The sequence below is a fragment of the Chiloscyllium plagiosum genome, unplaced genomic scaffold (assembly GCF_037043375.1).
Source record: "Chiloscyllium plagiosum isolate Xiang-an unplaced genomic scaffold, Cpla_swu_hap1 HiC_scaffold_17, whole genome shotgun sequence".
Taxonomy (NCBI): Eukaryota; Metazoa; Chordata; class Chondrichthyes; order Orectolobiformes; family Hemiscylliidae; genus Chiloscyllium; species Chiloscyllium plagiosum.
In genome coordinates, this window is record NW_028270155.1 from 46,974,375 (window position 1) to 46,995,501 (window position 21,127).

At 43.9% G+C, this 21,127-nt stretch overlaps 1 protein-coding gene across 1 annotated transcript; it reads right to left on the reverse strand.

Annotated features, from left to right (window-relative positions):
- Positions 1-16,685: 16,685 nt before the first annotated feature.
- LOC148147325 (uncharacterized) lies at positions 16,686-19,345 on the reverse strand. Its single transcript, XM_087996144.1, has 2 exons — positions 19,039-19,345; positions 16,686-18,754 (listed from the first exon to the last, which is right to left on the reverse strand). Exons 1-2 carry the CDS (start codon positions 19,343-19,345, stop codon positions 16,686-16,688), a joined length of 2,376 nt encoding a protein of 791 aa, XP_087852270.1.
- Positions 19,346-21,127: the final 1,782 nt, after the last annotated feature.

The following is a 21,127-nucleotide window of genomic DNA, read 5'->3' on the forward strand; positions in this document are numbered from 1 at the left end:
GTCCTAGACACAAACACCTCCAGCTGCTTACAAAGTAGATACATATCATTCCTGTGTTATTCACTGATGCTACACTAAAATATCCTAGCTTTTCTGAAATCATCCAAAACTGGTTTGTTGATTCTTACTGAATGAATGAACAAGAGTATACCAACAACATCAATTTAAGGTAGCTCAAGAATGTTTACTGCTCCATAATCTTCACTAGTATCCCGCTAAGAGAAGGATAACTGAAGATGGCGTTTCACCAATTAAACTTTGGGGACAAGCTGAATGATTGCAAGACTAAAGAACTGGAAAAAGCATTCGTGCATAATAGGCTTTGATATTGAGGGAGATTATATTCAGGGTAGCAATAAATTTTAATCAGCATGAAAATTGGCATAGGGTCCATAAAATTAGGCAGATGACAATGTTGCTGAAAGACTGGTTTGGGAGAAGACGGTTCCCCGGTTCATGGGCCACTAGCACCAGGACTGAGGCAGGTGGGGGCTGCACTGCTGGAGTAGTCTACACCTGAACCATGCCAATGCTGGTGTTCTTATAAACTGTATGACTGAGGAAGTATAGAGGGTTTCATAGTTGGGACAGTGATCAAATATGGTGTATCAAAGAGTACGGACAAGCTCCAAGAGGAAAATACTAGACTAGGCAATAGAGCAATAGTGGTAGACTCTTAAGAAGATATTTCATCATACTCAATTAATATATTTCTACTATGATGAGCAACTCTGAATGAAGAAGCCACATCCTTGGTCAACTGAAGTGTATAGGGAAAGCATTAAACTTAAGGAAAAAGCACATCAATTCACAGAGGTAAATGGAAGGTCAGATGACTAATCAGAGTACGAAAAATGACAAAGAATGACTAAAAGGTTAATCAAGAGGAGGAAAGTAGAGTGTGAGAGGAAAATAGCTTGGACTTTAAAAACAAGTAGCAAGAATTTCCATAGCTACTTTAAAAGGAAATGAATAAGTACAGTGAGTTTTGCAACACTAGAGACTGAAAATGGGAGAGGAAATGGCATATGAAATGAACAAACATTTTGCTTCTGTCTTCACGACAGAGGATAGAAAAACATTTCAACAATAGCTGTAAATAATAAGGTGGAAGAGGAAAATGAACATAGTGAAATTATAATCATAAGGAAAGTGGCACTCAGCAAACTTAATAGAACTATGGCTGACGAATCTCCCAGTCTAGGTGAACTTCATCCTCGGGCCTTGAAAGGAATTGTTATAATGGGGTAGCTGATGCATTTGTATTTTTTTTTCACAACTCACAAGGTTAAGGAAAGTTACCAGTGGTCTGGAAAGTAGCAAAAAATAACCCCTCTGTCCAAGAAGGGAGGGAGACAGAAAACAGGAAACTAAAAGCTAGTTGACTTGACATCTATCATAGCTGAAAATGTGTTGCTGGAAAAGCGCAGCAGGTCAGGCAGCATCCAAAGAGCAGGAGAGTCGACGTTTCGGGTATGAGCCCTTCTTCAGGAATGAGGAAAGTGTGCCAAGCAGGCTAAGATAAAAGGTAGGGAGGAGGGACTTGGGGGATGGGCATTGGAAATGCGATAGGTCGAAGGTTAAGGTGAGGGTGATAAGGTGAGGGTGATAGACCGGAGTGCGGGGTGGGGGCGGAGAGGTCAGGAAAAAGATTGCAGGTTAGGAAGGTGGTGCTGAGTTCGAGGGTTGGGACTGAGACAAGGTGGGGGGAGGGGAAATGAGGAAACTGGAGAACTCTGAGTTCATCCCTTGTGGTTGGAGGGTTCCTAGGCGGAAGATGAGGCCTCTTCCTCCAGCCGTTGTGTTGCTATGGTCTGGCAATGGAGGAGTCCAAGGACCTGCATGTCCTTGGTGGAGTGGGAGGGGGAGTTGAAGTGTTGAGCCACGAGGTGGTTGGGTTGGTTGTCCCAGAGGTGTTCTCTGAAACGTTCCGCAAGTAGGCGGCCTGTCTCCCCAATATAGAGGAGGCCACATTGGGTGCAGCGGATGCGGTAAATGTGTGGAGGTGCAGGTAAATTTGTGGTAGATATGGAAGGATCCCTTGGGGCCTTGGGGGAGGTGCGGGCGCAAGTTTTGCATTTCTTGCGGTTGCAGGGGAAGGTGCCAGGAGTGCAGGTTGGGTTGGTGGGGTGTGTGGACCTGACGAGGGAGTCATGGAGGGAGTGGTCTTTTCAGAATGCTGATAGAGGAGGGGAGGGGAATATATCCCTGGTGGTGGGGTCTGTTTGGAGGTGGCGGAAATGACGACGGATGATACAATGTATCAGGAGGTTGGTGGGGTGGTAGGTGAGGACCAGTGGGGTTCTGTCCTGGTGGCGATTGGAGGGGCGGGGCTCAAGGGCAGAGGAGCAGGAAGTGGAGGAGATGCGGTGGAGAGCATCGTCGATCACGTCTGGGGGGAAATTGAAGAAGGAGGTCATCTGGGTTGGGTTCGGTATTGGAACTGGTCCTCCTGGGAGCAGATGCGGTGGAGACGAAGGAATTGGGAATATGGGATGGCGTTTTACAGGGGGCAGGGTGGGAGGAGGTGTAGTCTAGGTAGCTGTGGGAGTCGGTCGGTTTATCGTAAATCTCCCAGACCATCCATAACCTTATCTCCTCAGGGGATCTCCCATCCACCGCCTCCAACCTCATAGTCCCACAACCCCGCACCGCCCGTTTCTACCTCCTGCCCAAAATCCACAAACCTGACTGCCCCAGCCGACCCATTGTCTCAGCCTGCTCCTGCCCCACCGAACTCATCTCTGCATACCTCGACACGGTCCTGTCCCCCTTAGTCCAAGAACTCCCCACCTGCATTCGGGACACCACCCACACCGTCCACCTCCTCCATGATTTTCGCTTCCCTGGTCCCCAAAGACTTATCTTCACCATGGACATCCAGTCCCTGTACACCTCCGTCCCCCATCACGAAGGACTTAAAGCCCTCCGCTTCTTCCTTTCCCGCCGTACCAACCAGTATCCTCCTTCCACTGACTGAACTGGTCCTCACTCTGAACAACTTCTCTTTCCAATCCTCCCACTTCCTCCAAACCAAAGGAGTAGCCATGGGCACTCGCATGGGTCCCAGCTATGCCTGCCTCTTCGTAGGATATGTGGAACGGTCCATCTTCCGCAGCTACACTGGCACCACCCCCACTTCCTCCGCTACATCGGTGACTGTATCGGTGCTGCCTTGTGCTCCCATGAGGAGGTTGAACAGTTCATCCACTTTACCAACACCTTCCACCCCGACCTCAAATTTATCTGGACCATCTCAGACTCCTCCCTCCCCTTCCTCGACCTCTCCATTTCTATCTCGGGCGACCGACTCAACACGGACATTTACTATAAACCGACCAACTCCCACAGCTACCTAGACTACACCTCCTCCCATCCTGCCCCCTGTAAAAATGCCATCCCATATTCCCAATTCCTTTGTCTCCGCCGCATCTGCTCTGAGGAGGACCAGTTCCAATACCGAACAACCCAGATGACCTCCTTCTTCAAAGACCGCAATTTCCCCCCAGACGTGATCGACGATGCTCTCCACTGCATCTCCTCCACTTCCCGCTCCTCCGCCCTTGAGTCCCGCCCCTCCAATCGCCACCAGGACAGAACCCCACTGGTCCTCACCTACCACCCCAACAACCTCCATATACATCGTATCATCCGTCGTCATTTCCGCCACCTCCAAACAGACCCCACCACCAGGGATATATTCCCCTCCCCTCCTCTATCAGCGTTCCGAAAAGACCACTCCCTCCATGACTCCCTCGTCAGGTCCACACACCCCACCAACCCAACCTGCACTCCTGGCACCTTCCCCTGCAACCGCAAGAAATGCAAAACTTGCGCCCACACCTCCCCCCTTACTTCCCTTCAAGGCCCAAGGGATCCTTCCATATCCACCACAAATTCACCTGCACCTCCACACACATCATTTACTGCATCCGCTGCACCCAATGTGGCCTCCTCTATATTGGGGAGACAGGCCGCCTACTTGCGGAACGTTTCAGAAAACACCTCTGGGACACCCGGACCAACCAACCCAACCACCCCGTGGCTCAACACTTCAACTCCCCCTCCCACTCCACCAAGGACATGCAGGTCCTTGGACTCCTCCATCGCCAGATCATAGCAACACGACAGCTGGAGGAAGAGCACCTCATCTTCCGCCTAGGAACCCTCCAACCACAAGGGATGAACTCTCCAGTTCTCCAGTTTCCTCATTTCCCCTCCCCCCACCTTGTCTCAGTCCCAACCCTCGAACTCAGTACCACCTTCCTAACCTGCAATCTTCTTCCTGACCTCTCCACCCCCACCCCCCACTCTGGCCTATCACCCTCACCTTATCACCCTCACCTTGACCTCCTTCCACCTATTGCATTTCCAACACCCCTCCCCCAAGTCCCTCCTCCCTACATTTTATCTTAGCCTGCTTGGCACACTTTCCTCATTCCTGAAGAAGGGCTCATGCCCGAAACGTCGATTCTCCTGCTCCTTGGATGCTGCCTGACCTGCTGCGCTTTTCCAGCAACACATTTTCAGCTCTGATCTCCTGCATCTGCAGTCCTCACTTTCTCCTTTGACATCTATCATACACAAGGTGTTGAAATCAATCATTAAAGAGATTATAAATGTGCACAAATGGGCAATCTTCAGGTAACTACAAAGAGTCAGGATGGCTTTGTCAAAGGAAAACCATTCTTAAGTAATTTATTGGAGATCTTCAAAGGAGTAACATGTTGTGGATAAAGGAGCCTGTAGATATACTAGACTTGGATTTCCAGAAGGCAGTTGGTAAGGAATCAAAGTTTATTTAAATAAATGCTCAATATTTAGGGATTGACATTTAAGCATGCATAGAAGATTGGCTGGCTGACAGAAAACAGAGTAAATGAACAGCAAGAGTTTCTATCACTATTTTAAAAAGAAATGAGTAAGTAAAGTAAGTTTTCAAACACTAGAGATTGAAAATGGGAGTGAGAAAATGGCATATGAAATGAACAAATCGCTTTTCTAAGTTATCAGTTGTATGGGTTTGTCATAAGATGTTATATGGTTTTGTGACTGCTTATTATTTCAGAGAATATCTTCAAAATGACTTTGTTTCTGTTTTCTAAGAAAAAAAAGTCATTATGCACTTCTGCAACTAAGCCTTGGTCTGCTGATTTTTTTTGGGCCTCCAGATTTCCTGTCCATTGCATTTCAGCATCTTTCAAATTGCAGCACTTGGTACATTGCGGAGACTATAGGATAAAGATTCCACCAACGTGAGTTTGGACAATGCTCAAACCCAAGCAAATTTTAAATATTTGAGACTTAATCGTGAAAGAACATAATGGAAGTTCGGCCTTCTGCCTAGTTCAGTTGCAGTTTCTACCCATCTCCATCTCCATCTATTGTTTACTCTTCCTGCCCCCATCTCTAACATATATACTAACCTCTTCCGAGCTACAATCAGTTGTAAAGAAGGATCACTAGATCCAAAACATCAACTCTGGTTTCTCCTCATAGATCTGCTGAGTTTCCACAATGTCCATTTTTATTTTGGATTTCCGGCATCCCCAGTTCTTGGGTTTTTCCACAAGCATGGTAATTGGCTGCATCAGTATTGCCCTGTATTTCGTGCATGAGAAAAAATCTGGGCAATGTTTTACAATATTGAGTATGTGCTTATGTAGTAGCTGTATTGGAACAGCATGATTAGGGCATGGCTAGACATAAAGCACAAATTTTATGTGCTATTGCCAGAATGCTGTCAGGACCCAAAGTCTTCTCAGCATCCAGTGTAATTTGCTATTTCTTGAAATACTATGGTGTGAATCAAATGAGTGAATCAATTTTGTTGAAGACTAGTATTTGTGATACTGGGGACTGCATGAGGAGTTTGAAACAGATCATGTGCTCACTTGTTTGGGCTGAAAATGGATATAGACATTTGAAACAAAAATCAAAATTGTGTGAAAAGCTCAGCAGGTATGGCAGTATCTGTGGAGAGAAGTCAGAGTGAACATTTCAGGTCACTTGGGACAGTACAAAGGCTGGGATGGCATGGTGGCTCAGTGCTTAGCGCTACTACCTCCCAGCATCAGGGACCTGAGTTCAATTCCAGCCTTGGGTGACTGCCTGTGTGGAGTTTGCACATTCTCCCTGTGTTTGTGTAGGTTTCCTCCCACAATCCAAAGACATGCAGGTCAGGTGATTTGGCCATGCTGAATAAGCCATAGTGTTCAGGGATGTGTGGGTCTGGGCGGATTACTCTTTGGAGGGTTGGTGTCGGCTGAAGGGCCAGTTTCCATACTGTAGGGATTCTAATCTTCTTTGATTTCGCTCCACAGATACTGCCATATCTCCTGACTTTTTGAGCAATTTTGTTTTTTGTTTCTGATTTCCTGCATCTGCAATTCATTCCATTTTTTTCAGATATTTTAATCGTGTCTTTGCACAGATCTGCTGGGCTCCCCTATCATTTAGGGAAGGAGGTATTTCTAGCCCCCATCCTCTTCTTAGTTGTTTATTTGTCCAACATCACTCACAGCTGAAGAGCTTGGATCTGATCCAATGGTTGTGGAATTGTTTAGCCCTGTCTATTCCACGCTGTTTGGCATGGAATACTTCAGGATTGCGACTGTCATTTCACCACGTTGACACTGCATTTTTAGGTATACTTGGTGCTGCTGTAGCTACGACTTGCCGCACTCTCAATTGAACAAGGGTTGACCTCAAGGTTGAGTTGATAACAATGGTGGAGTGGGGAATATGTCATGCCACAAGGTTGCAGGTTGTTGCTGAACACAAATGAGCTGCTGCTGATGGCTCCCTATTCCCCAAGGATTCCAGTTTTGAATAGCTTGATCTCTTTGACATTTAGGATGTTGGCAGTGCCACACATCATGATTGATGGTATCCTCAATGTCAAGACAGAACTTTATCTCCACAAGGATTTTACAATAGTCAGTTCTACCGATACATCTGCAACTGGCAACTTGCTTAGGACCTTCACATTGGTTCCCTCACCACTGACAATAGATCTGGTATAACAGCCATGTTCCTTCACGCATGGCAATCTTGGGTAATAATCATGCTATTAAGCCATTCTTGATTATGGAAACTGAAGTGCCTCATCCAGAGCATATCCTATAGACTTGGACCCCGCACTGCTTCCTCCAAGCAGGGCTCCATATGGTGGAGTACCAATTCCTCAATCAAAAAAGTGCATTAGGTGGTAATCAGCAGAGGTTTTCCTTGCCTATATTTCATCTGATGCCATGAAACCATGGGGTTCAAAGTTAATGAGCTGAAAATGTGTTGCTGGAAAAGCACAGCAGGCCAGGCAGCATCCAAGAAGCAGGAGAATCGACGTTTCGGGCATGAGCCCTTCTTCAGGAATCGGAGATGAAAATGTGTTGCTGGAAAAGCGCAGCAGGTCAGGCAGCATCCAAGGAGCAGGAGAATTGACGTTTCGGGCATGAGCCCTTCTTCGGGAATGTAATGAAGATTCAAAGATAATGTCATGATTTTCCAGGGTAACTCCTTTCTGACTGCACACTGCCACCTAATGCCAGCAATGATGATGGTCGTGTCTGAGACATTAACTGCAGGTTTGATTCCATGAGCATAACCATTTCAGACTATTGTTTGACTAGCCTGTAAGACAATTCTCCCAATTTTGGCACAAACCACCACATGTTGGCAAGGAGGACATTGACTGTGAACTCCATGAACTCTCATCATCACTTCTTATAACTCCAAAACTTATCATCATATACAAGCCACAAATAAGGAGTATGATGGAATCCTTTCCACTTACCTGGTTGAGTGAAGCTCCAACATTTGAAAAGCTTGACACCATCCAGGTCAAAGCAGCCTGCCTGACTGTCACCCTTTCCACCACTTTCAACATTTGCCTACTTTACAACCGACACAGAATTGTAACAGTGTGAGCCATCAAGGTGCACTGAAGTAGCTCCCTAAGATTCCTCCTACAGCACCTTCCACCCCTTTTCTACTTAACAGGATGTCGACTGTAGATATATAGAACCACCATCACCTGCAGATTCCCCTCCAATTAGTCGAGTGGTATGATACAACAGTGACTTGCTGGATCATTTTAGAAGTCATCAAGCACATCGTTGTGATTCTAGAATCACATGCAGGATGTCAGATTCCCTTTCCTAAAATACATTATTGAACCAGATAGGTTTTTACAACATTCAAAAAGAGTAACGTGGTCACCATTAGGCTAGACAAAGTGAAAAATGACATAACACCAGGTTATAATCCAACAGGTTTATTTGGAAGTACTAGCTTCCAACATTTGAGAAGCTTGACATCATCCAGGTTTATTTGGAAGCACTAGCTTTCAGAGCGCTGCTCCTTCATCAGGTAGCTGTAGAGCAGGATCATAAGACACAGAACTTATGGCAAAAAATCTGAGTGTCATGCAACTGAAATATGTTGCACAACACTGAGATCTTTTTGCTATAAATTTTGCGTCCTATGATCCTGCTCCACAGCTACCTGATGAAGGAGCAGCGCTCTGAAAGCTAGTGCTTCCAAATAAACCTATTGGACTATAACCTGGTGTTGTGTGGTTTTTCACTTTGTCCACCCCAGTCCAACACCGGCACCTTCACATCATGGCTCGCATTTAGGCTCGCATTTACTTAAAGCTTTTAATTAATTTAAATTTCACCATCCACCATGGTGAGATTCAAACATTGACCTGAGATTCTGAATTGCTAGCCCAATGATATCACCAACATCTTTCCACCTAACTACAGTACATTGAGTTCTTTTTCTTGGCTGTACCTACTTAAACCGTTCAGCCTTGGTCGTCGTCACTTCTATGTACCTGTTCTATCTTATCACCACATGATGGAAACCCCAACTGCTTTGCATCCCAGACCATGGTGAGTTAACTAATTTCAGCAGTTAAGATATTACATTTAACTAAGCTTAAGTTTAAGGAGATGGTGAATTTTAACAGTATTAAGAACTCTGTGGCTGGTAAGTCATTTTTTATCAAAATGTTTAGCAGAAACCAATTTCATGTGAATTTGTTAATTTGTCAATGATTTTGGTAATTAAACACTTAAAAGATTCAAAATAGAACCTTTAAGATTCAAGGTCATATAGATTCAAACAAAATAAATAATTGCAAGTGAAAATCCTACAAGTCCCTGTTCTGTTCTACGTTTCAGGATATAGAACATTAATTGGTCACAATGATTAATATCTATATAACTTGGAAACAACTAAATTTAATCAATAAGTTTTTTTTCAACCCCTTGTGAAAACGAAACACAACAAAGAAACTTCATTACATGTTATCATTTGTCAAACCTTTAATAAGAATGTCATGGTTTGATCTTTAAGAGTAAGCTGGTGGTGAACAATAGGTCTGTCCTTTGAGTCCCAGTATTATGTTTGACCTAATAGCAGGAAGTAATTGCATAGCTCAAAGCAAAAATCACCCACGGTGTTTTGTTGATGCTTTGTATTGATTAATGCACTCAGTTTTCAAGCTCAAAAAAAGCTGCTGAGGCTGAAAAGACTAAAGCTGACAAGATACCAACATATACAATAAATTTAAAAATGTCACCTTTCTTATAGAGCATTCATACACAAGTATTACAAATCTGTGCATAGATTTATTCTAGTTCCTTTTCACATCCATGAAATTAAGTTTCATTCTGACTATCAGAAAAAGCAGTTTTCTTCAGTAATGTAGTATTTTAGATGGCTTCCAACAGAAATGAAAAATAGTATAGCTTTGACCTTTGAGCATTGATATTTGTTTCCTCACATAACAAGTGCAGCTTTATATCTGATATGGGCCATTAATCTCTGTATATGGTCACTCTACCAATTTATTTTATCTGTATCTACAAACTAGGTACAGAGCTCAAAATGTAAATGATATGTACAGTTAAAACTTATTTTTGAATATATTGTGAAATTCTAATTGAAACATAAATCAAGAACCAAACTTCATTCTCACAAACCACAAGAATACAAGGGTCATTTTATGTATTTTCTCATTTTTTCCTTCCTTAAGCAATTTAGCAGCCTTTTCATGCATCTTTTAGCTGTTCATTAAAGATCAGCTGGCAGCACCTTGAAGTGAATACCCGGTGCATCTCCAGTGGAGTCTTGTGAATTCAGGCCATGTGTTGTAATGTTGCACATATCACCTAATTTGAATGAGTCCTTCACAGTACACAGATCAAAAAGGAAAATCTGTCCAGTGAAGAACAAATGCTTTGCCAGCTGCACTATCTGAATAGAGAAATAAAACTATCAGGGAGTTTGTGCAGTGAGGTGTGACATTTTCTATGCTGCACATTATAAAAGCTTGCTGACATAGTCACAGCACTTTATTCTGTTTGTACCAGAAAGCTGAACAAATAACCATAACTTCAAATATCTTCAGTTGTTTGAACAGTATCCTTGTAAATCTGAAGTCTTCTCAATCCAGCAATATTTTAATATTAGTAGCACATTCTATCTTAAATGGATTAAGATACCTTAACTAATTACCTTCATGGTTGGAATCAAATGTGTTTCAAGATTCAAAACATATTTTTTGCAGAAGATGTCCAGCTCATTTCTGAACATACCGCAGTACTAATTTAAACAATAACCAAGAAAAACTTAGCCTTTCACAAACTCTAGAGAATGTTAATCCTATTCTACAAATGTTTCCTTTATTCTACTTTGACCAATTAAATATCTCTTCCACATACTTTGTTTGTACATTAAAGACGACCTTGTAGCACTTTGATGAGACCGTCTTTATGTCTCCAGCAGAGTTTGGTGAAATTAAGCCACATGCTTTTAGGTTGCACCTATTGCCTAACCTGAATGAGTCCCACACATAAATCAATTCTCAATACCATCTGGAATAAACACAAACTACTCTAATTCTACTTCAACATAATGGATGCTGGGTGGGGTGGGAGGGGGAGACGATGCTGAATGGTGAGAACTTGTAATGTAACCCCCCAACAAGATTAAATACATGCATATGTGGAAACAATTGAGAAAAGATTCACTTCATGACATGCCACACTGAAACACTTGTCAATTTACAGCACGGGAAATTGGTATAAAACTTTTCCTTTCTCAGCTTCTTTCTTTTATTCTTTCCACGTCAATCTCAGTGAGATTGCCGATGAGACACATGCTTTTTCTATTTCTTTGTTATACATTTGACAGATTCTGGTGAAAAGAACACATGAAGAAAGAAACCATGCAACATTAGTTACTGTAAAACATTCTTCTTTAAGCTAAATTCACTTGTATCCTTCCCCTGTGATGTTGTGTATACTGATTTGCAACTCTCATTCCCCTTGCATTGTTTTCTTCTTTTTTTTATTACTTCTATCAATACAATACATTCATCAATTGAGCCTGTTTAATACACTGTATAAAGCCTCTATGTTTTTGTTTACTACTCTTAACCTTCCAAGTGGTATGTGGTTTGACAACTTTAAAAAAATCTACGTGAAAATATTGATCAACACATAGACCTCATATGCAGACAATCAAAGGTTCAAATGAAAGCACCTCGTACTGTGAGAATATCAATGTTCAATTGTAAGTTTCTTATCCAAGTAAATGTATAAAGTATAAGAAAAATGCAGTGTCTCCTTCGTTAACTGCTTGCATCCCAAATTTTATCAGTTTAACTTAGACAAAGATGAATTAAGTGACCTCTCAGAAAAGACACAAAACTTCTTAGCAATCATATCAAATCACACAATGAATCCAACCCTAGAAGGGATATTAATGTTAATGAAAAATTATAAAATACAAATCTTTGGATTAAACTACTACTTAACTACTGACTAATATGCTTGCAGATTTCTCAAATCCAGTTCTGAAACTTTCATTACAAGTTGCACTGGTTGCTTTCACATTAGATTTGAACTCAACCCAATTTAAAATAAAACAACTTTTATTACCGATATCCTGCGCAACAGTTAAGGTGTTAAATGGCACAAGCAAAGCTTTTAGCCTGATTAGGACATTAATGGCACTGCTTCAATTTCCAAAGATATACATAAATTACTAAACTGTTGTCAAAACATTTCTCAATCAATGCAATGTAAAACTATTGCTAGATTAAAGATGTTAAATAAATAGGACTTGCACTGTTCATTCACGAGACTGATTAGAAATTGCTATACCCTCAAGATGTAAAAGATTTAAGTAGATTGACTTAGCTAAGGTAGATCTGCAACCTAATATTAATACATTGTTTTCAGAAAAGATCACCTAAATACAATTTATTTTTAAAAGGATTGAACTCTGTTTCAAAGAACTTAATAATCCACAATGGTGCCAGCATTCTGAATTCTTATCTTATATTTGAAAGTGCTTATTCTACTTCGACTTGTTTTGTCTATTCTTTTTCCAGGTTTTCTGTTCAAGTGAGTAGTTTTATCTGAAAGGTCAATTCATTCAGTAGGGTACCAAATAGAATTGAATATAATTATCCCAATCTTTACTGTGTAGAATTCATGCTTGAATTCATTCAAAAAATAGGTTGCAGTATAATTAACTCACAGCTCAACCAAATCTATTGAGTCTGCCTCAGGTATCATACAGTTCTACTTACAATAGAACATTTTCATTTTAGGACATTGTACATATTAACCTAAGTCAGCATCCAATTACTTGGAATAAGTGCATTCTCTGTTTCAGGAATGTAATCTGAAAATGTTGTCATGCAATTTGAAGCAGAAGGCCTTTTTCATTAAGTTAACTCTCATGAAAGAGGAAACCTGTAGCTTATTTTAAACCCATTACCTTTAAACACAGGTGACAACAATTCGATTGTGTACCAAATTTCTTTTGGTAAAATATTGTGTGGTTTGCTTTTAAATGTAAAATGAAAAGATACAAACTGGAAGTCCAGATTGTTGAGACTGGATTTATTTGAAATTCTTGAACAGACAGGACTAAATATTCATAGCTGGTTTGGAAGCTGGTCAAACTTTGCAAAATGAATTATTAGGCATGTGCTATAGTTCTAGTTGTTTCAGAATAAAACAAATGCAATATTATTAGTATCTCAATAATTTTAACAGTATTAAGTTTACTTGCCAAAGCAACCACAACAATGTCATTGAAGGAACAGTTCCTCTTTGGGCTCTTAAACATGTTTACAACAAAAGGACTGGGTTTGTTACATTTAACATATTTTTTCAAATTTTAAGGCAAAATTAATCAACAGGAATTAAAGATTTGCTGCAAAGCTCACAATGTTTATTTTACTCGTCACCTTCAACTCCAACTGAAAGCATAGTTAACAGATTTTCTTTATTGAAATTTCAGCTTAACAGTTACAGCTAATATGGAAAAAAGGTTGAAATTGTACATGACTGGTATGAAAATATTGAACTTTCTGACAATTTCTCATATATTCAGTTACAGACCAGTTGTCTGTCTATAGAACTATCTCATGTCTATTGAGATAATTTGTCAGAATGAAATAACTATGTGGAAATTATGCAATTTGCTTTTAAAGAGAGAAGTACGTTAAAAAAAACAAACATGGGCATATGAAGTATGGAATATTTGAGCACATTAGAGGATGTTTGACTCAGGTGACAGGGCAAGGGAGGAATATGACTGAGGCAGCTTTTAGATATTCTCAATCTTAGTGACTAAGAAGTGTACCAGTTCCTCACATTTAGATTTTTTTTATTCTAATAAGGAGCGCTTTGCACTCTAAAAAATTAATTTTAAAATGTCTGTGGTTTAAAAGTTGATTTGTTGTATGTGTTGATTTCACAGGTGAAACTAGAAGTTTTATGTCTATGCTTTCCTCAATGAACAACACAAGAAAGAAAGTGGGCAAGAAAGATTCAAATGTAGGCAATGATGTGCCCTTATCCATCTTATCACTCAACAATAACAAACCAAATAACATGTAACCTGACGATTTAAACTTCTGCCCAACTGAAAGCTTGCAGTTTCAAATAAACCTGTTGGACTATAAGCCGGTGTCAAATGATTTTTGACTTTGTCCACCCCAGTCCAACACCAGCACCTCCACATGGTGTATGTAATGGCAAAACAAAATACATCTTCAATTATCTACTTTCCATTTAGTCGCAAACCTCAGCCAATAATGTTTTATGTTAAACACCATACTGCAGAGACATTATTAATAATTATAAATTCTAACTGTGTCTACAATTGCACACATGCTTTATATCTATACAAATTAAGGATACTAAATACCATTAATTTTGAAGAAGAAGAGCAGAGGAGATTTACTGTCCTTGATGGGTGGCCTACTTGAATGAAGGAGTTTTTCATTTATAATGTAACATAAAGTATCATCTTCCCATCTGTAATAATTATTTCAGTATTAACACAATGTATTGTTATTGGTTTTTAATTGAAATATAAATTCCAGGATCACTGTGATCCAATTTAGTTACGGAAAGGGTAGAATTCTCATTTTCCAGACGTTTGGAATTTATCTTGACATATTATCAACCTAAGCTTTTATGACAAAGTCTGGGAAATGTACTCTGATCTATCGTGTTTACAATGACATTAAGCATCGGGCCTAATAAATTTTCATTCTGCTCACATGGTAGATATTTTCTTAGACATAAATTTCACTTTTAAAAGATAGGTGATGCACCTTCTTTTAAAAGGGCAAAACAAAGATATTCGATGAACGTACCAGGAGAAGCAGCAGACTTATCGACATCTATGCATTATGTAGCTATAGCTAAACAAACCCCAACCAACGGGTCAAGTCAAAACTCTGCATACTGCCACACCCAGAAAATGTTGATGGGCAATTAAGTAATCAACAGGAGGAAGAGATCCGACTAACATCCGCAACATTAACAGTGGCAACACCCAGCATGTGAGTAAAATATACAGGATTAAAGTATTTGCAACCATTTCCAGACAAGTGCCCAATGGATCACTCTTCTCACTCTACTTCTGAGATCCATGCCATTACAATTCCTCAGCCAATTTGCTTCCCTTAAAAGCCAGAACTGGATATCAGATAAGCAGCATGACAGATCAGAGACAAGAGGCCAAGAAAGATAATGGTGGCATAAATTTAAAATCACACGACACCAGGTTATAGTCCAACAGGTTTAATTGGAAGCATTAGCTCCTTCATCAGGTGGTTATCAGGTGATGACATAGGCACTTTTGGCTTTTGGAAGCATTAGCGTGGCATGGTGGATATCAGTGCTGCCTCACAGCGCCAGGGACTGGGTTCAATTCCTCCCTTGGGTGACTGTCTGTGTGGAGTTTGCACATTCTCGCCGTGTCCAAGTGGGTTTCCTCTGGGTGCTCTGGTTTCGTCCCATAATCCAAAGATGTGCAGGTCAGGTGAGTTGGCAAAGCTAAATTGCCCATGATGTTAGGTGCATTAGTCAGGGGTAAATATCGGGTAGGGGGGAGGGTTACTCTTTGGAGAGTCGGTTTGGGCTGAAGGGCCTATAGGGAATCCAACCTAATCAGTACATCACTGTAGGAATCAGTTTAGGCCCAACTCTCTTTGCTTCATTGGTGACCATTACAATGAGGGGCTACTCATTGAGACCGCACAAAGTCTAGTTCACTTTTCAATTCCTCAAATAACAAAGCTATCCATGTATACATGCAAGATCTACAGAAACCACAGATGCAGACTGATAAAATAACAAGTATCAATGACATCAGACAAGTGCAAAGTTGTCCCTAACACCACACACACTCCAGTTGCAAGCTCCGCCCCCACTCCCAGCTCCACACCGACCCCTGGTCCTAGTTCCCAGCCCTGCCGAGTTTTCACCATTCCCCCGACCTCCCTGTTAGCGCGGATGAAATGATATCAGTCCGAGCCCAGAGTGCGGTTCAACAATCGGTAACGTTTATTGCTACAGTAACGCCGGCGGAGACCAACCGAGGTCCGAATCTCAGCTGCCCTCCTGTTAGACCATAAGACCATAAGACCATAAGACATAGGAGTGGAAGTAAGGCCATTCGGCCCATCAAGTCCACTCCGCCATTCAATCATGGCTGATGCGCATTTCAGCTCCACTTACCAGCGTTCTCCCCGTAGCCCTTAATTCCTTGAGACAACAAGAATCTATCAATCTCGGCGCTGCTACATATTATATACTTTTAGTTGTCAGGATGTGTGGAATTTGAGGATGAATGGGATGATAGTTCCCCATCATCACTGGAGTAGGTGCAAATAGAATGTTTCCTGCTGAGCCAGGAGAGTTGCAGGGCACGCACAATAGGGTGCTAATTGGTTTATGTAAAACGGGTCCGGGTATTATCTGCTTGTCTCTCTCTGTGAGGGCAGGGGCTAGCACCCCCCTTTGTTCCCTTGGGGTGTTGGTGTGTATTGGTCTGTCCGTTCCTGTCTGGTGGATGCCTGTCCTTTGTGTCAGGGTGGCTCCGTATCGATGGGTATGGGTGTGTTTCAGTCAGTCTCTTGATGTGATTAGGAGATGGGTTTCCATATTAATTAATTCCGGAGTTTCCTGATGTAGGCATAGTCCCGTGGCAAAGGCCCGCTTGCAGTCCCCCCTTTCGGCAAGGGGTTGGATACGTCCACACCCCCGATGCCGATATTTTAAAAGTCGGCTCCTCGCCCGGTACATTCCGCCAGCCGTCATGCTGCAGTCATGGGGCCTTTGGATAGTCCCGGGAGAAGGTCACATTAACTCGAGCCCTGTGAGCTCACGGTGCCTGATCGCTCGCCAGGAGTCGATGGCGTGGAGCATGGTCTTCCTGGCCTTGCGTTTTTTGTGCTGGCGGCATGAATGACACGCCAGCAGGAGCCAGGCCAGAGCCAGTAGTAACTGTATACCTACAATGGTGTGCGAGATGATTCGGATCCAGGGATGGATGTTTACGTTCAGGCCCCAATCCCACACACTCTGTGCCCACCCCTGGGACTGCAGAGCTGTGTCTGTGTCCTCCTCTAAGTTCTTTACATGCGACTGCAACTGGTGATATAATTTCACTGAGTGTCCTACCCGGGTCCTAAGCTCCTGTAAGACCTCAGCCAAATGTGGGATGGGGGCTTGTTCAGGCTCCTGATATTCCCTGAGGGTGTCCCTGAATTTATCAGTAGTTTGTATGGACTCGGGGTTCCGTCGTCGGACCTCTGAGATGTGAGCTTGCCCAACCGTGACTGGGCGCCTGGGGGTGAAGCAGAACTCGTGCTGGGGAATCGGGCACTGCAGTCTATTATACCAAAATGAGGTTTCAAGAGTGGAGACACAATATCGTCCCCCCCCACCATACCCCGCCCTAGTGAAGTGGGGGCCCGTGGGTTCGATTTCAAGGATGCAGCCCTGTGTCCGGTTGAACCCGCAGTCCCCTGTTTCACTCCTTCGTAAGGGGTGAGGGCAGATGTTAATTGCCCCCCGCTGCTTGCAGCCTGTAAGCGGCACCCCGTACACAGCGCCATTTCGAGATATGGCTGTGTGGTGAGCTAAACAATATTTGAGGGAAGCGTTTTCCCATATGACTCCGATGTTCTCAATGTGAAACAGGGGAAATGGCCCCGACTCTGGGGTGACCACGGGGATCAGGAGGACAATCCCGACTCCTGTCGCCTCACTGACCTCAAAGTCGGGCATCACTGGGTATACTCTGGTCATACCCTTCAGAGTCCGGCTGTCGAGCGGCCTGGAGCGCCCCGCGAGTGAGGCCAGTTTGGCACTGTCGATCCAGTCAGGCACCTCCCACCTTTGGACCTGGTCAAAATTATGCCGGATCTGGGCTACCATCGACAGGCCATACGCATGGCACAGCTGCCCCCCGTGGATATGGGCCGTGTTTTCTCTTTCCCGGTCTATAAGGCGGTTAATGGTGTGGGCGTGTGTCTCCAGGACTGCAATGCCGTCGAGCTGGGTGTATGCTCCCTCTTCCCCCAGGAGTGCCTGGTCTGCCTGATTTGTGAGAGACCTCTGTAGCAGGTCCCTCATTACCCCTTTTAGTTGCTCGACCTTTTTGTTAAGGCCCTGGATGTCTAGGGAGTTTACTACGGATGTCCCCGTGTTGAGTCCTGTGAGAGCATCGTTGACTATGTCCCGTCTGTGTCGTTGTGTGTGCGTGTTATGTATGTCATTTCGATAGTGGGTTGCCCCCATGGCATCTATGGCCCTCTCTATAACCTCCTTCCCCATCATGGCATATAGGTTGCGTACCTGTGCTGTGCAATAGTCCAGTACCCGGATGCCCGATATATTGACCAGCACAGGCACGACCTCGTGTCGGACGTTGTCATAAAGGGTCTCTCCCTCATCCCACAATACCAGTCCCCCCGCGGGCCCCGGTCCCAGGGAGGGGCATGGCAATATCTCGGGAGTCGTGGTCGGGGGCGGTGTGGTCAGGGGGGGTGGAAAGCACAAATACAAAGAGACTACCACAGCATTAGTAGGCTCGTAATATCCACAAACATACAGATCCCGTACAGTAAAGGCATCAAAGGCCGGGGCAGAGGAGAGGTCCTCTGGCATGGCACACATTGTCCCGAACATGCAACCCCCCAAGTCCATCGCCTTAGCACTCCGGAGGCAGGTCGGCCGCGGGTCGCGCTCCGACGTGCAGAATAAACAGAGTGTCTGTACGCCCGGGAAAACTTCCAGCCAGGCGTTGTAGAACGCGCCGATCACATCGGGCTTGTCCCTTGCAGGAATACAGATGGCATCAGACGCGTTGAAGGCAACACCGTGGTGGTAGAAGTTGTCATATATTTCGGGGAAGGAAGGCACTAGTCATAGGGCGAAGAGGAGAACAGGGAGGAGAGCGGTGCACCGGTGAAGCATGATCTGTGGGAAGAGAGGGAGAGAGGCACCCTTACCAAGGGTGTAGGGTTAGTGTGTGTAGGAGCAGGTCTCCCTGGAACCGGTCCACCCGTTGCACTGTAAGGAGAAAGAGGGGCGGTTAGAGTCAAGTCAAAAGGGGGGTGGGGGGAAGAGTCTGTCCGGTCGGGGCTTAAGGGTAGGGTTTAAGCTGGGACCAGTGTTTCCACCTGCCCTTTCCCTTCATGTCGACACAGGCGCACGTGTCGCTGGTGATGATGATTTCGTGCGGTCCCAGCCACCGGGGGGGCGAAGCCGGGCCGGTCGGGGGCGGCCCTGACCAGGACTTTGTCCCCAACACCGGGAAGGGGTTGGACGGGCAGATGCGGCTGCAGTTTTGCCTGGTCCCTAATGTCCTGCTGGTCGCGCGCGGTTTGTCTAAGGGCCCGCAGCTGCATGTCCAGTTGCCTGATATAGCGCGTCACCCTGTCCCTCAGGGGGGCCATGTCTTCCCCCCCGACCATGACGTTCTCTGGTAGTCGCATGGCCCTCCCCGTCATGAGCTCGAAGGGAGTGTGGCCAGTGGAGCGGCCTGGGGTGGCCCTTAAGCTCATCAGTATGCAGGGCACGCACAATAGGATACTAATTGGTTTATGTAAAACGGGTCCGGGTATTATCTGCTTGTCTCTCTCTGTGAGGGCAGGGGCTAGCATCCCCCTTTGTTCCCTTGGGGTATTGGTGTGTATTGGTCTGTCCGTTCCTGTCTGGTGGATGCCTGTCCTTTGTGTCAGGGTGGCTCCGTATCGATAGGTATGGGTGTGTTTCAGTCAGTCTCTTGATGTGATTAGGAGATGGGTTTCCATATTAATTAATTCCGGAGTTTCCTGATATAGGCATAGTCCCGTGGCAAAGGCAGGGCGGCTCTGATGCCCGCTTGCATCCCCCTCACTGAGGACGAATGATCAGTCCTCAGCAAAGGCCTCACCTTTATCCACACATCAATGAATTTAATACACGCCATGACGTTGAACACTTCTTCCGCCGCCTCCACCTCCGTGCTTACTTTTACAATCAAGACTCCCGCCCACCTTCTGAGGACCCATTTTGCTCGCCTCCAACATACTCCATCCACCTGGACACCCCGCGCTGGCCTATTACCTACCTCGACCTCAAAAAGCTCTATTCCTGATGAAGGGCTTTTGCCCGAAACGTCGATTATCCTGCTCCTCGGATGCTGCCTGACCTGCTGTGCTTTTCCAGCACCACTCTAATCCAGACTCTGGTTTCCAGCATCTGCAGTCCATGTTTTTACCAAGTGGAAAGTTGTGATCGTTTCCTGTAACATATAGGCTAACTCCATTCTGCTTGACATTCAATATCATTATAATTGCTTGATCATTTGCATCCCTGGTATCACCAGTGACCGAGACCTCAACTGGACTGACTATACAATATGTGTGCAAATACAGGAGGCCAGAGGCTGGGGTCGAGAGTGTGGTGCTGGAAAAGAACGCAGGTCAGGTAGCATCCAATGAGCAGGAGAATCGACATTTCAGGCATAAGCCCTTCATCAGGGCTGGGTATTCTTCAATGAGTAGCCTACTTCCTGATTCTCCAACATCTTTCCATCACCAATTATCACAAGTCAGTATTCTATACTTGCCTGGATAGTTACAGATCCATTAATACTCAATAAGCTACAGATTATGCAGGACTAAGCAGATCATTTGATCAACACTTCATTGACTAGTCTAAATATCAATTTCCTCTGTCATCTGCATTTTGTGCCAACAGTAAATACCATTTGTACAAGAACTCACCAATACTCCTCTTCAGCAGCAATTCCAAAACCCATGACCGGGAAAAACAATGGCAACACATGCATGGAAACAGCATTATCTTCAAGTTCCAATTCAAGTCACATCTCATCCTAATTTGGACATACATCAGCGTCCCTCTTCATCATCAGGTCAAAACATTGGAACTCAAAACCTCATAAAGTTGAGTAAATAACCTGGTTAATGGATAGCAAGATAAAGCATTACTTTGTCCTCAAAATTACAAAAAAGAGCCTCCCAATTATATTTGTGCCACATTAGAATTCCTGCTAATTTATACATTTCACTATCCTTGAGCGAACACATCATTCTCCCTACTTCAGTCCAAAGTTGTTCTCAGTTCCCAGTGCCTATTTCATTTTTCCTTTCCAAACCAGGTAATTTTTAATCCCAGGACTGACTTTCACTGTGAGAGTTACACTGGAGATTCCTTCTCTCTATCCCAATTTAGATGCATCTTCCAGTCTGCTGTAAATGATCATGCACTCTGCCTCTTAAACATGA

Coding starts and splice junctions, on each gene's coding strand:
- LOC148147325 (XM_087996144.1), bottom strand. CDS start 19,345: ATGACGGGGAGGGCCATGCGACTACCAGAGAACGTCATGGTCGGGGGG. Junction 18,755..19,038: donor CCAGCGACACGTGCGCCTGT/GTCGACATGAAG, acceptor CCCTATGACTAG/TGCCTTCCTTCCCCGAAATA.